Source organism: Priapulus caudatus, unplaced genomic scaffold, assembly GCF_000485595.1.
Source record: "Priapulus caudatus unplaced genomic scaffold, Priapulus_caudatus-5.0.1 Scaffold659, whole genome shotgun sequence".
Classification (NCBI taxonomy): Eukaryota; Metazoa; Priapulida; class Priapulimorpha; order Priapulimorphida; family Priapulidae; genus Priapulus; species Priapulus caudatus.
Genome location: NW_014577720.1, coordinates 131,215 through 158,505, shown reverse-complemented (window position 1 = coordinate 158,505; position 27,291 = coordinate 131,215). Strand labels below are relative to the sequence as shown.

At 42.5% G+C, this 27,291-nt stretch overlaps 1 protein-coding gene across 1 annotated transcript; it reads left to right on the top strand.

Moving 5' to 3' along the window:
* The first annotated feature begins 236 nt into the window (after positions 1 to 236).
* LOC106812544 lies at positions 237 to 5,116 on the top strand. Its single transcript, XM_014816440.1, has 5 exons — positions 237 to 1,018; positions 1,303 to 1,554; positions 4,264 to 4,354; positions 4,574 to 4,689; positions 5,025 to 5,116. The coding sequence occupies exons 1-5, from the start codon at positions 832 to 834 to the stop codon at positions 5,114 to 5,116; spliced, it is 738 nt and encodes a 245-aa protein (XP_014671926.1). The 5' UTR covers positions 237 to 831.
* Positions 5,117 to 27,291: the final 22,175 nt, after the last annotated feature.

Below are 27,291 nucleotides of genomic sequence, written 5' to 3'. Positions count from 1 at the left end.
CTACATTTGTTTTATTTTAACAATTCAATCTTTTAAATTCAGTCAAATCCCCTTGTCCCAAATTCTTCTGTAGGCAAAGCAACTGTCAAGATAAATTGGTTGTTTTCTTTGAGCTTATCATCTGAGTGATAATTGGAGTGATTTTTATAGGGTTAATTAAAATTAAAATATGAAGAATAAAAAAATTGCAGTGCATATACATAAACATTTCTAGTACATGCACACTCCCCGCGTAGGTTGCTAATTGTAAGGATCTCTAGCTTGTTATCACATTTGGGGTCGGTGTGTTTGAGGTAAGTCACAGTTACTAAAAATAGAATTTGGGCAAGTAACTTTGACTTAATTCTCAGAAATTGGAGAAATTAATGAAACAACCAATGTGATTTTACTTGACTTTGTTCTGTAAAGAATTATGCAGGGTTTTGTTGCTGTTGAATTTACAGTATTGTATGTCTCAGGATCAAGATAGATTCATCTAATATCCATTCAAGACACTTTCATTTTTTGCAGATAATGCAGACTTGCGCTGTAACCAACACCGACAACCATATATGCAAACCCAGTCAAAAAGGGTATAAAACCTCATGCATTTTGTTTTATGCTTTCTGCTTGAAGGGTGCATTCTTCTAAGAGCAGTGTTTACCATTATGTCAGAAGTTTAGAGTTTACTTTGTTTGCTCATATAACGTGTATGTAGCCACAGAATGGTATCTCATATTATGTCACTTTGCAATAATTTTGTTTGTGAATTATCTATGATTTAACACATGACAGCCATGTTAATAAACAATTATTGTTACTGATCTGTTTTAGAATCACAAGATTGAGAGGATGTGGACGGAGATAAATCAACGCGTGAATAACCCCATTAAGGCAGCACTGGTTGAACTAGTAGATTCTGAACAGGTTGACATTGAAGATGAGGTGGTCAAATACTGTACTTCAAACGTTACCTTGCAACTGGCAGAAATAGGTGTCAGAAGAGTTGTTAACTCATGGAATGCTCATCACATCCCAGGTGAGCACTCTTTGCTATTGATCATATCTACTTATGTATATACACACTAAAAATGATAAGCTAAAACAGCAGTACTATTTACAACTTATGTTTGTGCATTGTACAATAATACCATCGTAATGGTATAGCTGGATGTTAGAAGGTTTCGCTCCCAATCTTCGACAAAATTGAATGAGGTGATTGCTACATATAACCAATGCATAGAATCATTGCACAAGTATCATTGCTGAATAGCTTTCTCAAATAAATAGAAAAGGTAAATAATTTGTTTTATTCTTTAATAGGTAAAGGAATACCAAATCAACTCAGCTTGAATAGAGCTACTTCTCCAGTTCCCGCAACTCAGTTTCCCTGTGCTGAGGAGACAGCAGTGATGTATAACAACGACATGCCAGCAACCCTGACAGCCCATCCATCGTTTGGAAAAGATCCATTCACATGTGAACAAGATCGACTGGAGTGTACGACAAAAGTAGAAGTTGTATGCCCAGATATGAACCCTCTATTTAACTCACTAAGATGCCCTGATCCAGATAGTAGAGATTACACAAACATACTGTGTTTGATTACTTCCTCACACACATATGAGCAAACCTTTCATTACGGAGGCTAATTATTATTAACTAAAATTATTCTGACAACGACCACACTTGTGTCCTCCCTGACGAGCCACTGGCCTGCTGTACAGAAATGCAGTGACCGGAGCATGCAGACAAAACAAGCAGGCAAGCAAGCACAGTCGGGCAAGCACGTGTAAAGTGTGGTTTGCAGATGTTACAAATAGTAGTTGGAGGATTGGAAATGTGCGACGGTGGTTGCATAATGGGTAGTCGGCGGCAGCGCGTTTGATGTAGTATGGATGATGGAGATGAGAAACGGTTGAGAGTCAGTTGTTGTGCATGTGGGCAGCGGGTGTGGTTGTCCGCGCGCGCGCGACTGATTCCTTTGTTAGCTAGAAATGTATAAATGGAAGGTTCTTGGTTGAAAGGGGAGAACGAGAGTGGGCGGAGTCACGCAGATGCATGCCTCTGTGCACACGCATGTGGGTTGAGAAACAATATATAATACTGTTTGCAAAAGACAACTGCTTGGACTTTGGAGTTTTCCTTATTCACCGCTACAACAAATCTACTTTGAACCGGGTAACGTCATCTTCCTCGCTACATTTTTGATGCCGTCGACAGTTCGAACTGGGTTTGCGGACATAACGCAGGGTGCCAGGGTTCGAAATTAACACTCGCATACTCGCAAAATGCGAGTTGATTTTAGAAAATGCAAGTTGAAATTCAAAGCACTCGAATAAAAATGCGAGCTTCCGAGTAGCAAGCAGGGATGGAGATGTAAGTCCTCTAGTCTCTACAAACTCATAAGTTTATGTACAACGCATCTGCATGCAGCGCACGACGCTGCCATACAGCGCATATGCCACTAGTCGCGACCACTGAGTAGCAATGACCAGTGCAGCGGGATTACTGGAATTACTAGCAGCAATCATCTTATATGCGATCTTTGCTAGCAGCTAGAGAATCACGTGGGTGAAAAGATGGGGGCGGCGCACGATAACACGGTGAAACAGAGGCGTGGCAGCTTGCAGCCGAGGAGCAGGAACAGTCTATGAGCAGGCAGTAGAAATTGGCGCTCTGCTTATTCTTTGGCCTGCTTGTTTTGTCCTTGAACTTTTCGTGACAGGCAGCTTTGAACTACGACGACGAACAGCAGAACGATACGGAAGAGAAGAGAAAAACACAACAATATAAATAATAATATGCAAAAGACTTAAAAGAAACGATGTGGATAATTTTATTTTATTTGCATCGCCGAGATAATAAAAAGCATATCATTTTTAAATGTATCCCTTTTGTTATCAAAATCCGCCTGTGCATAATTCGTCATGGCAACGTCGATGCACGGCAGTCAATGATGGCGTCAAAAATAACTTTGTTTTTCAAGAAGAATCTTGTTCAACCAAGTCAGAAGCGAAAGATTGGTGAGCCTGATGAAGACTTGGATGATTCTCAAGCAACAACGAGTCAATCAAAAGTGAGAAAAGCCAAACCTAAGTCGACAGTAAAAACAGTGAACAAGTGGCAGAAAGATTTGAACATTACGTTGGGGTTTAAGCTTCAGCAAGACCACGTGTGGGAGATTTGGTGCAAGTTGTGCAGAGAATATGCGGTTGAGCGTACATCAACAGTAAGTTTCACTTCTTTTTGTATTTCTTTTAATTTTCAAACTTCAATTTTTTTATGCTATACTGAGTGAGTTTAGAAGAAAGTTGACTAACTTATGTTGTATCATTCACAATTACAACACTACTGTGTACAGCAAATGAAATAAAGCCTTCTTCCTGAAACATTATTTTTATAACAAAGTCAAAGATTTTTTTGCAATAATTTTTTTAGACAATGAATAATTTAAAAAAAATTGGTGTAACAGTTTCATTATTTCATATTTTTCAGTTTTGTAACTGGGTGTTCTTCTGTAAAGAAAGAATCGGTAAAGTTTCATAAAAGAGTCTGCTGTCACCAGCGAGCACTAAGCATCCGGAGTGCTCAGGAGAAACTGGCAAACAATACGCCTACACCTATCGAAGAGGGATTCCAGAAGATGGATGAAAATACTATGATCAAGATGGACAAACTGTTTCGTACAGCTTATTACATTGCCAAATCTGAACGTCCCTTCAGTGACTTTGAGGATTTACTAGCACTACAAAATCTAAACGGTTTATCTTTGGGTGAAACCTATCATAATGATAAAGCTGCTAAAGAATTTATTAGTCAAATCTCGGGAACCATTTTTGATGAATTGAAAAGTGTTACAAAGCTCAGATTTCATAAGTATTTACAGTGATGGGTCAACTGATAGGTCCGAAAAGGAGAAGGAAATGATCATGGTCCGGGTATTAGACAATTATTACCCCACAATAAAATTTTTAAAGCTGGAAGAACCAGAAAATACAAAAGCTAATGGCATCCTAGCTGCAATAGACAAAGCTTTGCCGAGTATGGCATGCCCCAAATATAAGCAGAAAACAGTTGGGTTTTGCTCGGATGGAGCGAGTGTAATGATGGGGAAACGAAAAGGGGTAATACAGCTTCTCAAGAGGAAAGGACAAGCAGACTGGATCCTAGCCGTCCACTGCTTAGCTCACAGACTTGAACTGGCAATAAAAGATAACTTCAAGGGTACATATATGGACACTGTAACAGAAGTGTTGACCTCTGTATACTATTTCTATAAAGGATCAGCTAAGAGAAATAAGGAAGCTGGTAACATAGCTGAACTTATTGAAGAAATGTTTCTGAAACCAGAAAAGCCAACGGTACGAGATGGGTTGATCATAAATTACGGCTATATCAAAGCTGATTAAAAACTGAAAATAATAGTAATGCATATGATGAACTACTGTGAAGACAACAGCAACAAAGCTGAAGACAGAGCAAAAACAAAGGGTATACTAACCAAGGTTTTGCAGTACAAGTTTGTATGGTATTTGCATTTCATGAAAGACACATTGAATGAAGTTGCAAAAATATCTTTGCTATTTCAAAGGGAAGATATCACTGTATCTAGTGCTGTGACAAAAGTACAGAGTGCTCAAGTTGTTCTCAGAGCAATGTATGATAACAAGGGTGAGAATCTTACAAGATTTGAAAACGAGTTGCAAGGTGACCAGTACAAAGAACACACACTAAAAAATTGTCCTGTCCCACCTGCAGTTCAATTTCAAACCAATACAGGTGAGAGCCAACAAATTGTGCTAAGTATCATTGACTGCATAAAGTGTAGACTGGAAAACATTCATGAAGACCCTATGTATGTATCCTGTCATGTGTTTGACCATAAAAATTGGCCCGATACTACACACTGAAGCTCTGTTACAGTATGGTCATGATGGCTGAATGTTTTTCATGAACACTTCACAGTCCTATTGGACAATGCAGGATGTGAACATAGACAGTGCCCATACTGAGTGGAATGACCTGAAGCTTTATGTGTCTAGAAATCATCACTTCAGGACAGTTCAGCCTCTCTCCATCTGGCAGAGGGTTAGTCAAGAAGACTCTGGGAGGAATGATTACGCCAACATCTTGAACTCAATCCATCTTTCCACAGTATGTATCCTTTAAGTAACGCTTCATGAAAGAGCCTTCTCTACTCATGAAGAGCGGTTAAAAGTGACTGGAGGTGTAGGCTAATCCGGAAACACTAGACAGCTGTTAGGATTACTTTAATGGCCCAAGTCTCCATGACTTCATCCAAAGCCAGCTGTAGGAAGATGGTGGCTATCTGGCCAGAGAAAAAGAGGAGGCCACAAATTCAACCGTATGGGCAGAGAGCAGTAGGGCAGAGCAACTAGAGCAGACAGTGCAGCTGCAGCAGAGCAGTAGAGCAGAGCAGAGAGATAGTAAGAGCAGTTAGAGCAGTTAGAGCAGAGCAGCACTTAGAGCAGAGTAGCAGCAGCAGAGCGAGGGCAGTAGTACAGAGCAGTTAGAGCAGAGTAGCTAGAGCAGAGCAGAGCAGCTAGTACAGAGCAGAGCAGCGGAAACAGAAAAAACTTTAATAAACCAAACTTTTGTTTTTGAAAATTTTCATAGAGCGCACTGTGTGATTTAAATCATAGTTATAAGAAATAATTGTTCTCTTATATTCTATTATAATTCTTTGTCATATATGTATACAATATCGAGTAAAATAAAACATTCGTTCATAATGTCTTATAATGTCGTTTTAATGACTTTTTACACCTCAAGAAGAAAATGCAAGTAGGACAGAATTTTGCGAGTTGAAAATATATGAACTTGCAAAAAAATGGAAGTGGGTAAAAAAATTAATTTCGATCCCTGGATGCTACCACTACAAACGATTCACGAGCCACGGAGCCACGGAAGATATTACGCAAGGAAGATGGAGAAGGAAGAAGACACCGGAGAAATCGCTGGGAACACCGCTGGCAAAAAGACTGGAGAGAGAGAAACGGAGAGCGGACGAGAGAGCAAGAGAGACGGAGGAAGAGAGAGAAAGGGAGAAACGGAAGGAAAGAAGGCAATGCTGAGACGCCGAAACAGACAGATGCTGTGAAAGCCACGAAAGCCGAGAGAAGAAGCTAGAAGAAAGAAGAGGAAGATATAATGTCGTGGTAAGTGATGCATTTTTCCTAGTATAAATTTCGCTGTGCTAACGCTGTTTACTGTCACCTGACTGCTAAATATACTGACGATATTGCCTGTTGCATATTTATGTAAGTAGAGCGCGGACGGTGTGTGCCACAATAGACACGTTATAGGGTCCATAAGGTATAGAGAGCGTTACATGGGTTAAGATAGATAGCCGTGGCACGCAGGTAATAAAGGGCAAAGAGGGCCCTACGCGAACGTCACGCATCACGTTTAACGCATGGGAAAGTGGTTAGCCTACGTGGCTAAAGTTATGTCTCTGTAAAGACAAGTCGCGTACACGGTCCGAGAGAAGGACTACGGGGGATTTCTGTGGCAGAATATATACGCTGGGAATCCTCCACATAACATGTCAGAGAGCACGCGATATAGATACGCTCGATGTGTAAGCACCCTAAGATACTAGGGCGTACCTGAACGATATAAGGATTCGTTCAGTCACGCCATAATGAAGGCACAGTAGATAATCGTATGATATATAGTTAGGCACAGGTGTATAGTTGGATACTATAGAAGGCTGGCAACGCGATAATGGCAAGCACAGATGATTAGTTATTTTGGGAAAAATGTGACGCTGAATACGGCAGAGTATATTTAGTTAGGAACATGTTGTTATGACATATAATAGGCATGCTAATACAGTAAATGAGTGAACAGTGTTTGTTGTTGTTACATATCGATAGCATATATGGGAATGATTGAGTATGGGTACCCATATTATAAACGGATTGTAAATATTGTGGTGCAGTCTGCTAATTTTTATCATTTCTTAATATTGTGATTCACCTTTGCTTATAGCATATAAGCAAGAAGGTTCTAGCATCGGGGATAATAGTGAATATAGATTGAGCAAGATATGAATTTTGGGGGTAATCATACATATATAATGGCAGGGTTGTTTAAGGATCTTGAGGAGGGGTATTACGAATGACCTGGGCTTCCATATATGTGTGGCCACACATACATTGAAGACATATGGTCATTAGTGATATTCGTTGTGAATGGAGCTACGTACACCTGGGGATTTTTTTTCCAGTGATGTTATGATATCTATTTTCTTCCATTGTATTTATTTCGTATTTTTGTATTTCAAGGTGTTGTGTTGTGGGGTATTGCAAGGGAGACGTGTGTTATTTTTTTCGGTATGTTAAGCAATGAACAGTTTAGATCATGGTGGCTTGGCAATTCGGGTCAAGCAGATGGATTACATCAGAGTGGTCAGTGGGATGATTTCAAAGGGCTGTGTATTCCATCGATGTTGTATACGAGTGGACATATGGATTTTTGTTCAAACTGTATTTTGGTGTATGAGTGTATTAGTGTTCAGTGAAAGAGATATTGTATTAGTATACTATAGTAAGGGTACGAGCAATTTTGGGTAATGTTGGATTGTCTAATTGCCAGGATGAGAGACAGGTGTATGTGTGTGTGTGCACGCGCGTGTGTGTGTATGTAGGATGTAAGTGTGCACACCCGATTCGTATCTTTTCGCACGCCGACAGCGTTAAAAAGATCGCAATATAGCAACGCTATTGCGTTGAGAAAAAAATATTTTTCAACACGCCGACTGCGTGCGAAAAGTTTTCAACGCGCTGGGTGCATGCGAAAATATGCCTGCATGAAGGCTAATATTTTTCGCTAAAAATGGAGGTTCAATGCCGCCACTTCGTTCACTTTATGGCTTACAGTATGTATTTTCTCTAAAAAGAATAATTTTTAGTTACTATCTACATATTAGATGTGTTATCAATGTTACAGTTTCTGCATTTGACGTACACGCATCTCTTGATTCGTCGTGTGATTATCCGAATGAGAAATGAGAAAGAGTAGAAAGTGAAAGTTATTCACCAAGCAAGGTACTTGACGATGTCTCTCCGAGAGGCATACACCCTCTTCAGCAAAGAACACGGAGACAGTATCAGTCTGAGGAAATTCTGTGAGCTCCGGCCGAAATATGTGAAGCTGTATGATGAAATTCCCCACAACGTCTGTGTATGCACCTATCATGAGAACTTGCGACTTCTGTTGGCTGTCCTTCATGAGCACAAAAGTTTACCAATTGATGTCTCGTCCTTTACTGAACAAATAGTGTGTGACACTGGGTGTAAGGAGTGCATGACCATGGAGTGTTCTGATTGCAAGGACAAAATCTACCCGTTTGCACCCAATCAGGAACATGCAGATGACGTCATCAAGTACCAACAATGGCAAAACGATAGTGCCAGGGTAGAAAAAGTAGAAATCCTGGCTACAGTGAAAGACGTATTTGCTGAGCTAAAATCCCAAGCGAAGCTTCCCACTTTGATAAGCTGAAGAATTCCGTAGATGGTGTCAATGTCCTGGTACAAGTGGACTTTTCTGAGAACGCTTCTTTGGTACGCCAAAATGAAATCCAGTCGGGGCACTGGTGCCACAAGCAAGCAACAATCTTTACTGCTCATGCATGGATCAGTCCAGGAATTAATGAGAACATAGTGATCGTATCAGACGAATTGCAGCACACTAAAGTCAGTGTACATGCTTTCATGACTCATATCTCCACAGAGCTCTAACAAAAATCCCAAAACACCTGTCAAAAAAACATATTCTCTGAATGGGGGCACAATAGCCAGTTTAAAGAGCGCCTATCTGTTTTCCAACCTTCATCATGGGAGCAAGAATTGTGTAGGTTGTGCTGGCACTTTTTGCAACTTCCATCCCACGGGAAGGTGTTGTTGACGGCCTGGGAGGAACGTCAAGAGTCTGTATGGCGCTACGTCAGCAGCGGAAAGGACAAGCAACAACCCAGCTGGAATTTATGAGCTTGCGGGCAGAGACTCGGGAATTCATCTTTCCTACATTGATGCCACCTCCATCCAACAGAACAAGGGTCTACTGGAAGAAAGATGGAAAGATGCCATACGAGTTCCAAACACACACAAATTGCACTTTGTTATGCTACATGATGGATTCTCCCTGCTGGTAGGAGATACCTCAGATGCCATTCAGAAAGTGAAGGTACCAATTACAGCTATGTTGAGTGATCATAGTGATGATGATGATGAGTTGGTTGAAGACTGGTGACTCAGATTCAGGTGAAGAAAACTTTGAAGACCAAGACGAAGTGGAGATCTCTCCTGATTCAGATGTGGAGGACAAGTACCAGATAGGTAATTGGCTTGTTGTGCAGTATTGCAATGCAATGTATCCCAGAGAAATCACAAATATAGTGAAAGATGAACCCAAGCTGAAAGTGAAAGTCATGCACAAATCTGGCCCAACTGAGTGGAAATGGCCAGATACGCCAGATGAAGTATTCTATTTCAAAAGAAATGTTGTCCAGAACATATCACCCCCTGTGCCATCAGGCAGTAGAGGTCGCTTTGTATTTGATGCTAGCATTAGTATCTAGGTCTTCATCGTGTGATTGAGATTTGGCGTTTAGCTTTTGGTCTTATTGTTTTATTTTGGCATTAACACAAGAAAGCTTTCAAGTTTTATTTTTAATTTTGAGCTCTCAAATCCTTTAATTCAGATTTGGAAGTTGGCTTGATATCAAATTATACTGTTCCCTTGTTCCATGATGTTTTTGATCATCGTTAATCTTTGATAATGCACGTAAATTTCCCAAATTGTGGGCTTTTTCTGTTGTATTTACATCAATGTACATTTGAAAAAAAAGTAACAATGAAATTCTTTCCAACAATGAAATTCTTTCCAAATAGAAGAGTTCATCATTGCTTTTGAATGTATTCAATTGGTTATGGGTACAAATGCATTTGATAAATGGAAAATGTGATCAATTTTTCCGCGAAATAAAAAATTCCATTTTGGTGTTGGACGTACATTTCTGATTTTCTCAATTTTGTGCACTTGGTTAAAATAAAGATAATAAATTACTGTGATTGTTCAACAAATATGTCTGTATGGAGTATTACCTCATGTGTCTGAAATATGAATCATTACTTGCATATTCTTTGTACTTCATAAAATACAGATTGCAGGATTGGTGTCGGACGTACTATCTGATTATTTCACACGGGTACGTCCAACACCGTAGAATGTACGTCCGACACCGACATACTTCGATGATTTACACAACTTTCAGAACAGATTCATACATAATGCTGGTATATGTTATAAAGCTCAATCCTTCATACAATCAAAACTGGTATCAGTTTTACCGTAAGCCCTCACACATCACAGAGTTTTGAACATGAATCTTTAAGTCTGAAAAAGTCATTTCGTGCGCGTACGTCCGACACCATGGTATTTTTGACACATTACCCCCAACAGGGTGCCACTCTAATAATAAGTGAGTTTATAGTACTAGTACCTTTACACATCATGCACACTTAGATTCATAGATGCCCCCATTGACAATAAAAATCCAGGCCTTGAAAGTGTCCGAAATGTACATCCGACTTTACGGAACTGCCCTACACTGAACTGATGTAAGAAAATAAATTGCTTTTACACAAGTCTTCCGCTGTACTAAAATAAAATTGTTCTTTTGTTTCAAACAGGTGATAATGCCAAAGTTGTCGAAACCTCTCAAACATACTGTTCGCGTGTATACTGCTGGCAGCAGAAGAGGAAAACTCGTCAAATCTAAAGCAACACCATGGACTGGTCACCCATTTGTAAATCCATCGCAAGCCTTACCTCACTTCTGTTCTACAGATGTGGGAAGTGATGCCGATGAAGGAGTTGCATCCAGTAATTATTGTGAAGGTATATTACTTTTAACTGCACAGTTACTATTAAATGGTAACAGAAAGAAGTCTTATAATATGTAAATTATCAATAAAATATTTGCAGAGCAACCAGTACTGAACAAGTACATGGAAAGTAGGCGCAGGAGAGACCAATCTTGGAAAGAAATCAGAGACGACCTCAAACTAACACACTTGGACGGTCAAGCGCCAGCAACACTCATTTGCTGCATGTGCCAGACAGAGGAAGTAAACATTATTTACTGTCCTGACTGTAGCTACAGTAGCTATTACTGCATGAAATGGTGTTGGTAGCCGACGGACAGCATACATTACATACACCCTCCATATGGAAGGTATATAAAGATCAAAGCAATTTGCATGTTACAGTATCACAATAGTTATTTATATCAAACTTCAATTTGTGTTGGCAATACATTTTGTAACAAGTAACTTTCTGTTCCCCCTATTTATCAGTCACATTGTAGTAGCGTAAAAACAGTATCTATGTGTATTTATAACTATAGCCTATATCAGTGTCCATAGGGGTGTATAAAGAAAACCCACCGGCGCTATGCCGTGGGAGTAAGCCAATTACGAGCACGCGAGCGGGCAATAATCGATTGCAGTCACCGGCTCTACTAGGTCAGCGCGTGTCGCGACTCCACAAGTACCCGTGTTTATGTACTTCAGTTAGTTAGGATCCGCGTTTCTCCATAGAAGTCAGCGAGGCACGAGTGGCTGTAATCTGCTGGTCTTGTTCGTGTCGACATGATAGAGCCGGCTGGTTTGTGCTCCTCGTGCGGGAGTGCGCGGGTCGAGGTAATTGGGCTGTAATTGAGCTGTAATTGAGCTGGCTAGTTCGCGATGCCCTAACGTGGGCTTGTGTCTATTCAGCCGGTCTGGCCGGGAAGCCCGGCGCTCCTCGCTCAGGGGCTGAATAGAGCTCTAAGTGAGGGGCGTGTCGGAGTGGACGGTCTGGCCGGGAACGATGCGCTTCTCGCTCGGGAGGTGAATAGAGCCCTAACGAGGGTTTGTGTCTATGTAATGTCGCAGTAGTATAGATGACTCACGCATGACGCACGCGTGACGCACGCGTGACTCATGCGGGTTACGCGGTCGTGGCTGGCGTATATAAGCCGAGAGCCGGGGAGAATCGAGGAATTCGGCTTCACCCAGGCACCGGCAGGCACGACCGCGACAACGGCTGTAACCGCTCGCAGAAATCACTAGTAAACGTCTAAATCATGGTAACAACTGGCTTTCTCTTATTCTTGGCTCTGACTTAACGTTGTAACACAGTCACACTATTCGTACGCTGTCGAAGACGGCGCTACAACATTGTATATGAGTATGGTAGAATCAATGCCCACTTGACGTTATAATTTTCAAACAGTTATTTTACTTTTAAAATTGATTGCATAAATGCACTTTGAATAAAAACTGTCCATCTATAAGTAATATTTATTAAAAAGTTGTTTATATTTTTATTAAGAAATTAACATACTTGCAGGAAGGACTGATGGTGCGGTATAAATTCCCTACCATTCAACAGTAGGGGCGAGAAGATGGTCATGCGTGTCTAACAAGATTGTGGCACATCATAGCAGTACTTGATGAAAATGGTAAAATTTCCTGTCACAAATGGTTATTTTTTAAATAGATTTGTTCCTTGGACGTCAAAAGCCAGCGCCACTTCACTGATTTACGCCACTTCAGAGAAAGAAGAAATTTAAATTAAACTCATTTCAACAAGTTGTTTTGTTTATTTAAAAATTGTTTTATAGCAAGGTGAACAGTACAACATCGTCCAATGTGTGAAGCGTGCCGGATGGCCTATATTAAGGAGGCAATGTTCCACCACGTTATGAGTTAGTCGTTGGTGCAGACTTCTTCAACCACAAAGGCCACATGTATCTGCTGGTCATCGATTTCTTCTCACGTGATGTCGAGATATGCTTGGTAAGCAAGAGTGTGAACACCTCCGAGACCGTGCTGAAGATGAAAAAGGTCTTCAGTAGACATGGCATATGTGATACAGTTTTCTGACAATGGACCACAATTTGACTCAGACGAGTTCAAGCAGTTTGTTACACAGTGGGGATTCGAGCACATCACGTCGTCTCCAGGCTACGCGCAATCAAAAGGCGAGGCTGAGAGAGCTGTTCAGACAGTGAAGTCCATTTTGAACAAGTGTCATGACGAATACCTCGCTCTTCTCAACTACAGAAACACACCTCTCCACAATGGTTATTCTCCTGCACAGCTGAGCATGGGTCGAAAGCTTAGAACAGGAATTCCGTGTCACCCAGATGAGCTGTTGCCCAAACTGCCAGACTACGTCAGTTTGCAGAAAAGAGAAAGAATATACCGAGAGAGAATGTCCCACAACTATGAGCGCAGTTGTGGAAGGTGAGCAACTGTCACCTGGAGATCAGGTGTGGATCCCAGATCAGCAAACCGAAGGCACGGTGGTAAGAATGCACAGTGCTCCTAGGTCGGTACTGATACAGACACCCAAGAGCACTGTCAGGCGTAACCGTCGCATGGCGAGGTTGCTGCCCCCCACATCCAGTCAAAACATGCAGCCTCAGTCAAAATGCATTGCTGTCCCAACGGAGCTGACTGCACTACCCGAGGGTCCGGGACCGGTGTAGTCGTCATTGGAATAACCTTATACAGGCTATGGTGGTCCCCGTCGATATGGGACTACATGTAATCGCGTTCTTACCTTTAACATATAACGAAATGACGTTTCAGATGTATCAAATTCTGACACCGCCAGTGTTTCTTGGTAACTCCATGGCAGCGGCATACTTCCAAATTTCTCAAAGTTTTATTGGAGTTTCACTAGACCATACCAATTACGTACAACCCGACGAATCCGCCGTACGCGCATGCTTACGCGATCACCAAGAGGTTTGTGATGTCAGATCTCCCATATACCCAATCTCGACAGCAATTACGTGCCCAGTCGCACTATTTCTAAATGATGCCGCCCTTATCTCCACATTATGTACAAGGCGCGTTACGTTTTACGCACGGCCAACGCCGCGCGCCACCTACCTTGTTGACGGTAGCTGGTTAATATCAACACCCCACCCATTACGTCTGGCCATCTCGTGCCAGTCACACCCGACGGCGACAAAAGTACCGGTAACAACCAAAGAGTTCCTTGTTCAACAACAACAGACAGTTACACTACATTCTGGCTGTAAAGCCGAGTCAAAGCATTTTACCCTGCCATCATATTTCCATCACAAAACCGCAGTAGATGTGCAAATCGAAATACCCCCACTCGATCGCCTGTTCCACCACACAGTCCCTACAATATGGTCGGACATGTACGACGCCAAACGCCTCTCAACTGCTAACTCGGAAGACTTAATCCCACCAGAAGTTGTACCTCCTAGTTCATATGCGCACGCTGACCTTAACGTCGCATACGCCGATTTAGTCACTGCTGTTAAAAACACCAAACGCCTGCCATCTATTGCCTCGTCATATATAGGGATGGGCAGCTCAGATATCACGGCCGCCACGCATCATTCCGTAATTTATATCGGCCTCACATCGCTGCTGCTCACCGTCGTGGTCGCCGTCACACTGTTATTGTTGTCGGTGCCGCCGCCCGCACACCCCTAAACCCCAAACCCAACCGAGTCCCGCCGATCGCACGCCCCTCCCTCACAGAGGTACATGGATCGAAAGTGTCTCTCCATCCCCCACCACACAAAGACCCCGCTCGCCATTTTCCACTATGCCACTCACAATCCTCGAGCCTCAGCCGCGAATGGGTACCTTCGCCCCTGGCACGCCCACCCTCCAGCCCCACGTCGACGTTTACCCAGGCCCATCCTCTTTTACCAACACCCCACTACCCACCTCGACACTGGTACGATCCCTTCCCAATGTCAATATATCACAGGCAGCACCCGACACGCCCTCCCCATCCCCACCCCAATGGCTATGTCTGTGCCCTCCCCACTTACTCCCATACTACACCGGCATATTTCACTGCGGGCCAGCTCTGTGAAGCGTTCGATGCCGACACCCGTTCCCTGCCCAATTGCCGCACCCCGCGCCGTGTAGATGCCCCTCAGGGTCATCTCGTTAGCGATATGCATCACCATTTCAGTATGCACCCTAAGACTCTATAAGTAGCCCATTATCTAATCAATACCGGCATAAGAATAGTTTTACGCCTCCGACAACGTGCAGCGTGCAGCGTATCTGCCGCAAGCACAAGTAGTAATCGATATCGGAGATAATTGCATTACCTCGCTCATTTAATAGCAGGTATTTGTCGTTAGAATTTATTCCGCGGATTGCATTATACGTGACCGCGCTCTACAATTTGTCTCGTGCCTCTATGGCACTTACCGGACAGTCACTATCATATGCTGTCCCGGCTATAAGCCTGTGCACGTATTATGTCCACCACTTGACATTGTCAGGACCACGCAAACAACAGCAAGGACAAGCGCCAACCCGATCAACACCAGCCACCGGCACCGTTGTCCCCGCTGCCAATGGAAGCCGCCTGCGGCTGCGCCCTCTGCGTCAGCACAGCCTGCAGGTGCGCCGACTGCAGCAGTGCCAGCGCCGCTTGCACCTGCGTTGCCTGCGCTGAGGCCGCCCACGCCTGCGACGCCTGTGCTGAGGCCGCCCGCGCCTACACTTGCGCTGGGGCCGACTGCGGCTGCATCGCCTGCACAGTCGGCGCCGCCTACACCAGTGCCGCCCGTGCCGTCGACACCTGCGCCTACGCCGGTGCCGCCTACGCCCGCAACACCTGCGACTGCATTTCCTGCATTGCAGGGCGGGGAGAACACGTGCTCCCCGCCCCGCAGGCAGCCCAGCTGATCGGCACGGCAGTTCTACGCCACCCACACCAGGAGCCTGCCACCACTGGAGACGCCAGAGATCAGTAGAGCTCCGCAGACAACGCGTCCAGTGACGAGCGCCAGGGCACCAACGCCCAAGAACGGTACTACCTTGGCTCTTTCATCGGGTCGGGAACAAACGCCGACTCCGATGACATATGAGTTCGAAGTCGGCGCAGAGGACGACCCCGACACCACTACCTTCAACCCCGAGCATATCCGCCAAATGGGGGAAGCGCTGGCCGCAACGGCCATCTTGGCCGCCGCGATGACGCAACCGCCCACCCCCTAACAGAAACATGAGGAGGAAGGCGACCGCTGAGGCCATGGGTAGCATTACACCAACTACCACACTTAATTTACCACAGTAGTATTCATGTACGGTGTGGGCTTACACCCCACACCAGTAGTCGGACGAATGTGTGCAATTTCTTAGACGTTGTGTTATGGTGTGTCGAAAGTAATCATCAAAATTAATGGACAGGAATTGGATTACGACGATGAGTGTCGATGATGTGACGACGCTAATTATATCGGTATCTATAACAAGGTCGATGCGACGCCGACGTCGTAACGGTAATTAAATTGCAATAAAGCGCTGTGTTGGTGCTCTGCTGACATTGTTACAGCAATTGGAGTGCGGCGATGAATACCGATAATATGACGGCATTCATCGACACTTTGATGTTATAGAGGCGATTGAGTCGAAAAGGGCATTAGGTCGAAGAGGTGGCGACGATATGCCGACGTTACGACAGTGATTGAATCACAAAAGGCGCTGTCAGCGCCGATGATATGAAGGCGTTCATAACGTCAACACTTTGATGTTATAGCGGCGATTGAATCACAAAAGGCGCTGTCAGTGCCGATGATATGACGGCATTCATAACGCCGACACTTTGATGTTATGACGGTGAAGGAATTACAAAGAGCGCCGCGACGAGGCGCCGTGCTAGTAATATTGAATTACGACAAATGCCGATGCGATGACAGTGATTGAAACACAAAGGGCGCTGCGTCGATGAGATGTTGTGACAGTAATTGAATTGCGGCAAAGGTGTGTATTTGTGAACAGCGCATGCGTGGCGCATGCGTAGTTCGCGGTCGGGCCTGTATATATAAGGCAGAGCGCAAGGGAAATCGGGGAATCGCTCCTCAACCAGACACAGGTAGGCACGACCGCGACAGCAGCTGTAATAAGTAGAATCTACATTAAACTTCAAATCATGGTACAACTGGCTTTCTCTCATTTATGGCTTTGACTTTACATAGTAGCATTGCGAAACACTCACTGTATTTGTAGACTGTTAAATACAGCGCTACAAAGGGACAATGTGACATTTGGAAACCGAACCACAAATAGACCAGAATCATTCCATCAAAAATTAAAAAGTACATTGAATGCAAGGAAGTCTGTTGCTGCTTGTGTTGGGGCCCTTCTGTCATTTAGTAGGAAGAAAAAATATCAGAATGAGCGAAACTTGGTGCTGTTGAAGACAACACGCTCATACACCTATACCAGTGCTAGTGTTTCCAAAGTTGCATATGAATACCACATCATCTGCACTCCATTTGCAGCAAGTAAAGTCTGTGGTGAATTTAATGCACAGCCTGCCATGAACACTCAGTACGCATGTACTTACAACGAAGAGAAAGACACGTTCTGTATTAGACACGTCACAAGAAATCAAGCAGTTGAACAAGGAAATGACAACCTGCTCATGCTCATTTGCTATCAGCATGGTGTTGCCTTGCAGACACATTTTCATGGTGCGTAGACAGGAATCAAAACCATTGTTTGATGAGTGTTTGGTTGGTCAGCGTTGGAAGAGGGCTTACCAGTTGTGTGAAGAAGTTCTTGAACCTGCCAGTGACCAGAGACCCTCACAGCCATCATCAACTGTTTGTGTGGTCAATAAAAGTGATCAGAAGACAATTCTCAAACGAACAGAGAAATTCAAAAAAGTAAATATACTGTGCAGACAAATAGCAGGTGCAATGGCTGAACATGGACAAGATACATTCATGAAGTACATGAAGAACATGGAGGACATTAAAAATGCCATTGTCCATGGTGAAGATTTGGAAGTGATTGCTGGAAGAGCCCAAGCTCAACGAGTTCAGTTTGAATCAGATGTAGTCATAGATATGGTCACTGATGAGAACAACAATGAACCCCACTTGCTGAAGCATGACAGTTGCCAAAAAGATGGTGGGCCAAGTGGCCCCTTTGAAGAAGAATGCCAAATGGTTGCAGGTTTAACTGCAAAGGTTGATGCCGGCTGTCCATTTCAGCACTTGAACTCGGAACGTTCCTCAGACAACAATTCAGACGTCAATGTGAAGTCTGCATCGGACACTGAACATGCTGAAGCATGTGATGAGACATCGGACTTCCTTCGTGATTTGAAAGCCACTTCCTCATACCAGGTGCCTGATCAAGTAGAGGGTAATATTGTCGCATCTGTGTCGTCAGGTAGATCATCGTTCTGTAAACTGCTGGTGGAACAGAAACTGAACCTTCCTAAGAAAACCAAAACACGTGGGAGACCCAAAGGTTCAAATCAGTCTGTCACGGGTATTAGAAAGAAGTGTGAAAAGAAATCAACAAAACGAGAACGAAGTGTCAGCAAAGACAAGAAGCAGAACGAAATGAAGACCAAAACACACAAGACCTGATTGCTGATACTGTTGCTCCCCGTCAGAGTGGACTTGTGGAAAAATTACGTGCAATTTCAGTGGAAGAACTTCTCAGCCTGTACGATGAAAGCAAAAAAACATAACATTCAAGCAGCATTCAACCAGATAACTCATTGCATGTCGAAAGAGGATAGGGGGCCGTATTCGTTTCTGAATGATATGTTGATCAATGAAGATGACGTTTGTGATGTAGGGGCATACATTTTATTAAAACTAAAACCTGTGAGGGATGATGATTATCACAAAGAAACATTGATGATCGTCTCAACTTTGCTGCTCAAATCCTTCAAATTTGGTGTGGACCCAGCTGCCCTTCTTCAAAGTTTAGAGGAGATGCCAAGCCATTTGCAGGATGCACCTGCATATGTGAAATGTTCCGAAGAGAGAGGAGCTGAAAGCACGGAACAGAAGATGATATATGTCGGAACCAGCAATCTGCAGACAGAAGACCTTGGTACCCTTCAACCTGGCAAGTGGCTGAATGATCGGGTAAGCTAATTCACACATTTCAATATGCACTAATCATGCTAATAAAAACACATGTAGATTGTTGAATCCTGCCTATTTGTAGATGCTGAACTTTGTTAATGCAAAGTGGTACCAAATTATGTGGTATTAATTAAATAACACTTCACCACCATAGGGCCTACTTGTTTGACTAATGATGAATTTGCTTCCATTTCAGTAAAAAAATGCATCCTAACCATCTGTAAGAAATGCAGAATTGAATTTTCTTTCAGCAAATTAAGAGAATAAGCAGCGAACCCTTATAGACGAAGGGCTTGTTTTTTTAGCTCACCTTGACATCGTCAAGCTGAGCTATTGCCATGGGTCATCGTCCGTCGTACGTCCGTCCGTCCGTTCTCACGATTGGTACCTTGTGTGGCTTGTTATGTGCTGGGTAACACTCTCTGTGGCTAGTTTGCATTATGTGGTTAGCCACAGAGTGCATTGATGTTTATATGCCCAGAAGGTTGCTGTGTGCTTTTTGAGATATTCTACAGAGAGCCACACAATGTATATGTCCATCGCATGTCTATTGTAATAGTCCATTACATGGACTAACTTGGACATTACTAGCAAGTGGTGCCCTCATCTGCAAACCTAAGAACTAACAAGGTGCATAGGATACAAGCCAATGAGCTGTGAGGAATTCCTATTTGGTTCCTATTAGTGTATAATGTAGGCACTAGCTTCCAATTTTTTTAGTTATATACAATCAGTGTTAGACTGCTATATCTCAATAAAGTCATGACTGCTTTTACCTTAGTATCTACACATACTACACCTACATTGCCTTCCTAAATTTGGCACACACAACAAACTGTAATTTGATGCATGTTATTTTGGGTTAGAATCCCTCCTCCCAGAATGCTGCATTCAACATAAATAAAGAAAGAATAGTACTAAACAAATATTCTGCTAACCCCAGTCATCATAGTAATAGATTATTTTGCATATTTTTCTACAGCTTACCAAACATGTCCATACCCAGAAAGTGAATTATCTACTGATGATGCTTACACTGTAACTGATTACCAGAATTCAGTTAATTCTTCACCAAATGGGGCTAGTACACCCAAAGCGACACCATTTGAAATTGAAGGCAATAATATCAAGACATCCATGAACATGCAACACACAGGCACTGAGGAAGATGTAGCACCATGTAAAGACTCCAAGCCACTAGCAAATAGATTAGGCAGTGATGATGTAGACGCACCTAGCCATGCAGACATTCAAACAGAAACAGAGAATGAAGTGATAGAAGGAGAAGACGTAACTACATATGATGTGGATGGAACTAAGCAAATAACAGAACTACTCAGCAGTGATGATGCAGATGTACCCAGTCAAATCGAAGATGGTATCAAATCACCCACAGGACAAGAAGAGAATGGAGTGAGAGAGACAGAAGGAGAAGACGTAACTATATGATGCTCCGAAGCTACCAGGAAATGGAGTGACCAGTGATCATGTATATGTACCCATTCAACCCGAAGATGGTATCAACGCACCGACAGGACAAGCAGAGAATGGAGTGATAGACACAGAAGCAGAAGGCGTAACAGCATATGATGCTCTGAAGCTACCAGGGAATGGAGTGACCAGTGATGATGTATATGTACCCAGTGAAACCGAAGATGGTATCAAAGCACTCACATGACAAGAAGAGAATGGAGTGATAGACACATAAGGAGATGACATAACTATATATGATGCTCCGAAGCTACCAGGGAATGGAGTGACCAGTGATGATGTATATTTACCCAGTCAAACCGAAGATGGTATCAAAGCACACACAGAACTAGAAGAAAATGTTGGGCCTTGGCTATGTGGCTAGGCTAGAGGCTGTCCAGAAATAAAATGTCCCCCTCCTTCTGGGCCCTTTTTGATGCCAAAAGTACACAAACTCTGTTTCCCATTTCCAAATTTTAATTTAAATATTTAAAAAAAATTTCAGGTTTGATGCCAACAGAAATGGGCAAGCCCCACTGCCTATGGGGAAGAGGCATGGGCTGAAGCTCAAGCACAAAGGCAGTCCAGTCAAGCAATACTCGATGAAGATCATTGCGTCTGCAAGAGACACACTCAAACAGGCCGGGCTAGGTATGTACAAACAAGATTGCCAGTTGACCATACATGCAGTATAATTGTTGCCACTCTACACTTATCCACTTTAAATGTGCTTGAGACTTTTAAAATCGTCATCATCATGTGTGGACAATATTCTTTAAACTGGCATATTTCTAAACCAGATATTGACTCCAAACTTCATACAATACAATGCACCCTTGGGTCATGTCATAGGTCTTCACATGTCATACATGTAGCAGGTCTTCACAAAACATTTTTTGCCCCAATCCAATTCTCGGGTACCGACTTTTTTGACAAGCCTAAGTGATAAATTAATATTCTTTTTTTTTGTATTCAACGTCAGACCAACTAAGTGTGCCGTCCGATCTGGACGAAAATAAGTTTAGGGCATTCCTTGTGGAAAAATGCCCCAAACTAGACGGCCTTGACTTTGGATTTACATTTGATTCCCGTGGTAACCTGGTGCCAACGGATGCCAAAACGCCTAGCATGCTACATGCCAAGGCGAAGACTGTGAGGAAGGCTGTCTATATCATTCCAACATAACGGGTGGCTTTGGTTAGTTTCTTTTTATTGAGACTGTCGATAAATGTGGTGAATTCGACTGTTGGTAGCGGAGTGTGGTGCACGTACACCACGTACAATGTAGGTCGAAGAGCGGCGATCGGTGGGCAGCGGTTTCGGAGGAGATACGGAAAATCACAAAAAAAACCTGTTAGCGTATAATAATAATAATAATAATAATAATAATAATAATAATAATAATATAATTCATATCATTTCAGGATCCTATTGAAATCCCAGCTGCAGAACCAGGCCCAGCAAATGTGATCCCAGCTGCAGAACCAGGCCCAGCAAATGTGATCCCAGCTGCAGAACCAGGCCTAGCAAATATGATCCAAGCTGCAGAATCAGGCCCAGCAAATGTGATCCCAGCTGCAGAACCAGGCCCAGCAAACGTGATCCCAGCTGCAGAACCAGGCCCAGCAAATGTGATCCCAGCTGCAGAACCAGGCCTAGCAAATATGATCGCAGCTGCAGAACCAGGCCCAGCAAATGTGATCCCAGCTGCAGAACCAGGCCCAGCAAATGTGATCCCAGCTGCAGAACCAGGCCTAGCAAATATGATCGCAGCTGCAGAACCAGGCCCAGCAAATGTGACAGTCAGAAGGGTATGTTTCCTCCATGATCCATGAACATTACTAATTTCAGTCCTTGCACTACAAAATGCATTAAATATAATTTTGACACTGAACTGGTGCTACATGCAATGCACTGAATTATTTTGTTGTTGTAGCTTTTTAAACAGTTTAATAAGTGATTTACTTCATGGTTTTGCATTGGTGTGTCAGTCACAATATTATGCACATATTTCAGACCCGCTCTGTATGCTCCAAATGTTCCCAAACGATTACTGGTGATGGTGATTGTCTGAGGTGTCAACAGGATGAAGAATATCGACAGTCACTTCAAACTGATCAACAGGTGACATTATAAACCATTCTATGATGGTTTATAACCGACCTACGATGATCGACTTTGGCTGAAATCTGATCCCTAATTATGATGTCATTCCATGCCCTGTTTGCATGGTTTGAATCCAGACGTGACATGATGAAGGCATAATTTATTAGACATTCTATGCTCATCTGATCGACGTACATTGTACTTCTGAATTCATTTCAGGAATTGGAAAGAAAACGTAAAGATAGAAAGAAGCGTGAAGAAGAGACGATCAAGCAAAATGATGAGGCAAGTTTATTCATGTGTTAGTTGGTTGAAAAACAGTTTTGTCCTGTGCACAGTAAGGTGGAAGGTGGCTTCAAATTCTATCGCCTTATTGGTTTTATTAAATGAATGTGGAATCTAAACATGCTAAAGGGACAACATGCTTCCTATTTTTGGGATGGTTCACAGTATGGGGCAATGCATGAGCATTGACACATTGATGTAGTGGTTGGGTGACGTGTTCGCTTCACGATCAATTGGTTCGATTCTCGGCCGAGTTGCTGCTGCAGCTTTGATCTCCCAACTGGTCAAGCTCATGGTGAGCAGCTGCATGTACAACAATGGTATTTTTTCATTGTCACTTCTCTAATCTTTATACCCATTATTGCAGGCCCGTGAAATGAGAAGATCGAATTTGAGAGATGAAAACCTTACTGGTTTTCCTATTCGGATTAAATTACCAGATGGGAAAACCCACACCAGGAAGTTTTCCACAAAAGACCACTTTTCGGTACTTCAAGTAAAGTGTGTGCATTCTACTGCCCTAGATTTGTCTGCATGTATTGTCGTCCATTTACAGAATACATGTCGTGTGTGATGCACAGAGGGTATGAATTTCTTAATCTAAATGTTGCCCAATCATAACTGGCGCGCACCATGGCATACATGTATGCCACACTTTCATGGAGTGTACTTTTGCAGTTTAGAAATTATGGCCTTAAGCATCGGATGCGCTCCTACTATTTTCTACTCAATGTCCGTTGTTGCTGGTAATGACACCGAGGGGTAGCACACTGATGCAAACTCGGGCGTGCATTAGGCCATTTGACGTCTCCGTTGGAGGCAGTGTGCTACCCACTTTACCGAGGTCAGTTTCTTATCTTATAATGTATTTTTATTTTCTCTTGCAGATATTGGTGGATTTTGTTGGCTCGTTGGAAAGATGCACCAAAGATTTTGTTTTACATATAAGCGGGACAACCCGTACAGTTTCCTCAATTCAGCCAGTCGAAAAAACATTGGAGGCTATTGGCATAATGACTCCTATTGTCCTTTTGGTGTCTTGGGTATGTAATGATGAAGTGGTGGGTACTTATTATTAATTATTTGATGCTAGAATAAGTAACTCTACCATTACACCATGGAGAATCACGATGTTCATCTACATGTAGTAACGTAATGGCTAGTGATTAATTAAAAATTAATGATTAAAATATGTTACACAAGTTGTGTTAAATATTGTTTGTTATAAACAAATTTTGTTATTTGTAACCTTTCAGGAGGGGAATAGGTTGGGCGGTGAACCATCTGAGAGTGAAGAGTATGTGACAGCTGGGACTCCTACAGTAAGTATAATCACTGTTATATTTCAGTACCAAAAGGTAACCTATTCGCCATACATTCAATTAGGGACTTTGGGAAACAACCACACCAACCACGGGATTATTAAGGCAAAATTTGGGTTTTGTCGTCCATGCATCTACATTCAATCTAATATCTATTTTTAGATCTTATTCCGTGAACAAGGCGACGAGAAGCTTGGTGACAGTTTACCACTACCAGATGACGATCTTCCAGATTTTCAAGTACCGGTAAGTGGATAGCTCGTCAAGAATAGGAAGAATGTGAGCCAACAATATTTTAGCGATCACGCATCAATTACATTTTCATCATCAACTAAACATGATAAATCTGCACATTCCTAACTTCGGTGCACTTTAGGCCTCTGTGATCACCAGCTTATTCACCTTCCCAACCAACCACACAGACGTTTCCATGGCATGCTGCCGTGACAAATCACCGTCCACATGGGCAATGTTTGTTGTGAACTTTGGAACGATTCCATAACCTTGGGTTGAGCACAATTGAATACCTGATTCACCTGTCATGTGGTAGATTTTTATATTTCCTTTTCTTCCCAACAGAGCACCTCTCGACCTGCATCAAATGTGACCAACAGACTGAGTGAGGATGAATTCACAGATTTACCACCTTTACCTGTGATACGGGTGAGTAAAAACAAATTGTTGTTTAGGGTCCATCCATCTTTCTCGCCCATGGGAATCATGGGGTTTCAGACCTCAATTTTGGATTCTGTGATGAAGGTGCAGGTCCTTTTGAAAGTAAGAGCGTTTTCAATTTGGCTTCCTCAAACAAAATTGCTTGAATAGTGTTGCATTGAGGCCACAGTATTATGGTAAATCTCATTCATTAATATTTCATATTCATTTCAAGTGAATTTGAGGCATTTACAATTTCTCTCGTCCACACTTTCAGCACTGGCAAAGGAGACGCCAACGGCATAGTCCTACTACCCGTTCTAGGAACCAACGTCGTAATCAGCAGAGGTTCTCTACAGGTACTATACCACCGTCACAACCAACGTTGCCTACACCACCACCGAGGTTGCCTACGCCACCACTGAGGTCGCCTACCCCACCACCAAGGTCGCCTACGCCAACACAGAGGTCACCTACACCACCACTAACGACTGACCAGAAATCTGACTACCGTAGCACAATGGGGGAGGATCGTCTGAACGTGTAGTTGTTGCTATTTGTCCACAAAGACATCCAGCTGAATTACGAGGCCATTGTGGATGAATTTGCACGACGCAAGCCCAGAAGGATGAATTTTTCAAACCCCTTTCGCTAACGTTTGAAATTGTTGTAAAGTCTACTGGTTGAGCTTATATACATGGGCACCAATCAAATTGTGTCGTCGATGTGATAAGACAATTACAATGTCAATTCCAATTACATGTGATACTGTGTTTTTTTCCATTTTGATTAGACTGGTCGTAAAATTAAACGTATCCTCTTGGTACGGAGGATATTCAGGACACACTGTCAATGTTTTAATTTGTTTTAAACAGATTACAAACAGACATCGCTCACACAGGTGTATACTTCTGTAAATAGTGTCACGATGGTGCCATAGAAACGTGTATTTGGTCACACTGGTGTCTTTTTCTTAAGGGGGTCGGGATTGGGTACTGGTCTAGATTAGGTACTCTGACTTTAGTTCACTATATAGTTTTACCTGTATACGGTAACACATAATTCAAGTCACTACAAGATAACACACATTTAGTGAGCGTACACGATAATAATTAACACAACAGATCAACTACAGAATTTACAGTAAAAGATAAGCTTCATTTTTCTCACAAAAAAATATTAAGAAAGAGACTTAGCAAGTCCAATGTGACAGATGCTACCATTAAAAATGCGTAATTTTGAAATATTCATGGAGATACATTTGGTAGTTAAAATGCGAGAGAACGTATCTCCTGCCTTCTAGAATTCAAAATTTTCCCGGGGCATGCCCCCCGGCCCCCCTACTCAACGACGTGTTACACACGTCGGCCCTCCCATCACAAAATCCTGGATCCGCCCCTGATTACCACCTAAACGATAACGTGCCTACACACCGTCGGGCACTGTCCTGACGTAACTAATTAATACGAACTAAAACGTAACCGAACGAGATTTCACTTGCACCTAGTTGATATGTGCTGTTCAAATGCATGGCATCTTGAAAAGGCAGTGACTATACTACAGTTGAATACTACAAATTCAAACTTGCGATTGCTAAGTGCCTGATCCAGAGAACCCCAAATCTTCAGCCATTGCTGAGAGAAAACATGGTTAATGTGGTGAAACATGTTCGCAGTGCTAAGCTAGTCCATGTGGTCATTCGTTTCGATGGTGTAGGCCATTTACAAGGCAAATGACAACAATCCCCAAGAAGTGCAAGAACAGATTATGCTTGCGCTGCACAAAATATTTTTCTGTGAAGTGCAGGGTCTACCTGTGCACAGATGGTAAATCTGATTGCTTCTACTACTTCCACTTGAAGTGACAGAATCTCAGTCAAAAAATACCCAATACGTCACTAATGAACTACTGAAAAGTCTATACTGAACTGCTGAAAAGTCACTAAATGAACTGCTGAAAATAATTCTAATTCGACTGTCCACGGTGTCCACTGCTGAATACTGATTATGGAATTATATCATGAAATATGTCTTATAACTGCAATGAATTGTTTTATAGTTTATAATGTTCGTTTACAGTTAGAAATAAAATAGTTATAGTATGTTTGAGTAAGTCTATGTTTTAGTAGTATGTTTTATTGTAATCAACCGGTGCCATGAGGGTCACTAAAGTGATAAAAAAAAATCTCCATGGTTTCTGGAAGAATTTTAAAAAATAAAGTCTATTTGGCCCATATGAATTTCCAAATACCAAAGGCTATCAAAATTTATCATTGGGAAATGGGCTCCATGCATAAAAAGATTAATATATTATAATGAATGCGATTAATTTTGAGATTGATTCAAATTTTTTTCGTTTGCGAAAGAATTTTGAGTCCCGTATTTAAAGGGTTAGTGCTGTAATTCAGTATTATTTCATTTGTGTTAAAAGACATTTTAAGGGAGACATACTGAGCATAGTTTTATTCTCTCATGACCTTAAATATAG

What these genes read in the sequence shown, in the direction of transcription:
- LOC106812544 (XM_014816440.1), top strand. Translation starts at nt 832, where the DNA reads ATGTGGACGGAGATAAATCAACGCGTGAATAACCCCATTAAGGCAGCA. An exon ending in AAGATGCCCTGATCCAGATA is followed by an intron (nt 1,555 to 4,263) that starts GTAGAGATTACA and finishes ATTTCTATAAAG; the next exon opens with GATCAGCTAAGAGAAATAAG. An exon ending in ATTTGAAAACGAGTTGCAAG is followed by an intron (nt 4,690 to 5,024) that starts GTGACCAGTACA and finishes TTATGTGTCTAG; the next exon opens with AAATCATCACTTCAGGACAG.